Source organism: Salvelinus sp. IW2-2015, unplaced genomic scaffold (assembly GCF_002910315.2).
Source record: "Salvelinus sp. IW2-2015 unplaced genomic scaffold, ASM291031v2 Un_scaffold2793, whole genome shotgun sequence".
NCBI lineage: Eukaryota > Metazoa > Chordata > Actinopteri > Salmoniformes > Salmonidae > Salvelinus > Salvelinus sp. IW2-2015.
This window is the reverse complement of record NW_019944094.1, coordinates 79,984-82,804: the sequence shown is the minus strand read 5'-3', so window position 1 is coordinate 82,804 and position 2,821 is coordinate 79,984. Positions and strand designations below refer to the sequence as shown.

The 2,821-nt window shown below is 42.6% G+C and overlaps 1 protein-coding gene across 1 annotated transcript in view; it reads left to right on the top strand.

The window, feature by feature from the left end:
- Positions 1-2,420, top strand: part of LOC112074745 (transcription factor Sp4) — a 24,225-nt gene extending 21,805 nt beyond the window's left edge. The window contains 2 exon segments of the mRNA XM_070440643.1: positions 5-159; positions 1,580-2,420. Coding sequence (XP_070296744.1) covers positions 5-159; positions 1,580-1,854 — 430 coding nt within the window. The 3' untranslated portion in view covers positions 1,855-2,420.
- Positions 2,421-2,821: the final 401 nt, after the last annotated feature.

Below are 2,821 nucleotides of genomic sequence, written 5' to 3'. Positions count from 1 at the left end.
TATGTGTCTTAATATTTTATCTATCAGGTAAGACCAGCCACCTGAGAGCTCACCTCCGCTGGCACACAGGAGAAAGACCCTTCGTCTGTAACTGGATCTTCTGTGGCAAGAGGTTCACACGCTCGGARGAACTGCAGAGACACAGACGGACACACACAGGTACACACACAGATGTGTCCAATGTTCCCTCTACATTTTTTTCGGCACTGAACAAATGTCAGGTCTGCTGAGCACAAACTTGAACGTTGTGAAAAATTCTGTACAACTTTTGGTGAGAGGTTGAACACTGAGGCTGTACCCGCTTTAAGTTACAGTAATAACAGGGGTCAAGTAGGCTACTGTGGCTATTTGATCATAATGTAGATCTACCAGAGTGGCCTACCATCCCAAACAATGGAGAAAATGCATCCCATAACATATACAGTATATAACTATTTATATCTATATATTTGTATTTTCCCCCTTTTCTTCTCCCCAATTACGATCTTGTCTCATCGCTGCAACTCCCCAAGGGATGCTRTTAACCTGGAATGCACACATTTTGTGTTCTTGTAGGAAGCAACCCCTCCCTTATTGTTGACTAGAAATGTTTATAATAAATAAATAATTGGGCTTTAACTAACTAACTAGCACAGGATATGAACAAATGTGCATCCTTTGCTACAGGCAGCTTTGATCTCAAAACAAGCGCATTTACTCGCGACCACTCATGCTGTAAACACGGTCTAGTTCAAAGTGAATGGCACAGATCCATATATGGCAATGGTATATTTGCATATAGGGATACTGCAGCTCTGATTGGTTATGGCGCACTGCTGTGTCGAGTACGTGCCTGAGTCGTGCCTGTCAATGCAATAGAATCCTACTCCGGTACGTTCTGCCTACAAGAAAATCTCCTGCATAGTTCGTTTTTATACTAAGTCTTGCATAGTTTTTTTTTTTCCGTATGTTGCGTTGAAAGTGGCTAATTTGGTCAATTCCCACAGTAGGGTGAAATGTTGATGGTGTTATTAACTAAAGGGGAAAACTAGAAAGTTGAGTGATGTTCAATCTCATGCTTATCTGCGTGGGCTGATATTTTTTCTGAGCGGCAGTCCCGGGAGCTGGGACTATGTTGTTCTTAATCAGATATCTCTCTCCCCATCCTCCANGTCTAGTTCAAAGTGAATGGCACAGATCCATATATGGCAATGGTATATTTGCATATAGGGATACTGCAGCTCTGATTGGTTATGGCGCACTGCTGTGTCGAGTACGTGCCTGAGTCGTGCCTGTCAATGCAATAGAATCCTACTCCGGTACGTTCTGCCTACAAGAAAATCTCCTGCATAGTTCGTTTTTATACTAAGTCTTGCATAGTTTTTTTTTTTCCGTATGTTGCGTTGAAAGTGGCTAATTTGGTAAATTCCCACAATAGGGTGAAATGTTGATGGTGTTATTAACTAAAGGGGAAAACTAGAAAGTTGAGGGATGTTCAATCTCATGCTTATCTGCGCGGGCTGATATTTTTTCTGAGCGGCAGTCCCGGGAGCTGGGACTATGTTGTTCTTAATCAGATATCTCTCTCCCCATCCTCCAGGAGAGAAGAGGTTTGAGTGTCCAGAGTGCAGTAAGCGTTTCATGCGTAGTGACCATCTCTCCAAACACATCAAAACCCACCTGAACAAGAAGGGCGGGGCTTCTCTCGCCATCATCACCACCGACGACATGGAAAATTCTAACCAGGGCTTAGGCTCCTCCCCTCGCATCGTAACTGTGGCGACGCTCTCCCAGGACTCCGCCCCCGCCACYCCAACAGCCTCCTCGCCGAATCAAATGGAGGGAGAAGAGGAGGAAGAGGAGGAGTTTGAGTAGTGACCACTTCCAGTGAAAGGAAGAAGCAGGGAGGGCTGACTTCCAGGTTGGTCTCCATGGTTACGCRGTGGAGGTCAGGTGGTAGATWATTTTTTATTATTATTTATTTGTTTTTTAAACGGACTCAAAGAGAAGACAAATATGATAGACTGAAAATTATACACAGACAGAGAAATCTGAATCTAAACTAATAATTGAGTCCAACAACAGACTAAAGGTGTGAATTTGTAGAATGGTGTTTATAACAGAACAGAGGTCAGGAGAAAAGGCATTTCTGAACTCGCACTCTATCCCCTATATAGTGCACTACRTTTGACCAGAGCCTTCTGAGTAGTTATGTAGGGAAGAGAGTGTCATTTTGGATAGGTTTATTAGACTAGCACAAAACAGTTGTAAAACATCAAGAAGAGACATTGGATGTGTCCCAAATGGCTAGGGTGCCATTTGAAACGCAACGCTACAATCTCTATGCACAAGGTGTTTCTTTAACTATGGTGATGAGGAGATGATGAAACATGATATGTGGCGGTGTCTAGACTGGTTGACAGACAGGTGAGAGAGCCGGTGTGTGTGTGTGTGTGTGTGTGTGTGTGTGGTGTGGTGTGTGTGTGTGTGTGTGTGGTGTGTGTGTGGTGTGTGTGGTGTGTGTGTTGTGCTACGTACGGACGTCGCTGTGTTCAACAGACTATTTCTAAGAAGAAGATCTGATAACAGTAGAAAGACAACACAAGAGGAATAGACTTCTAAAGACGATAAAAGCAATTTATAAATGATGCATTCTAATAAAGAAACGTTGGCAGTTTTAAATATGTTTTTCTATAAAACTACCAATCGAGCTTTCTTTCTCCAAACAGGCTGTTTACTAAAGCAATACTATAAGACAATCCTAGTGAAAACCCATTTTACATTAAAGACAGGAAAAGAAAGGTTTTTTTGGTATTGAAACATGCCAGTTACCTTCACAGCG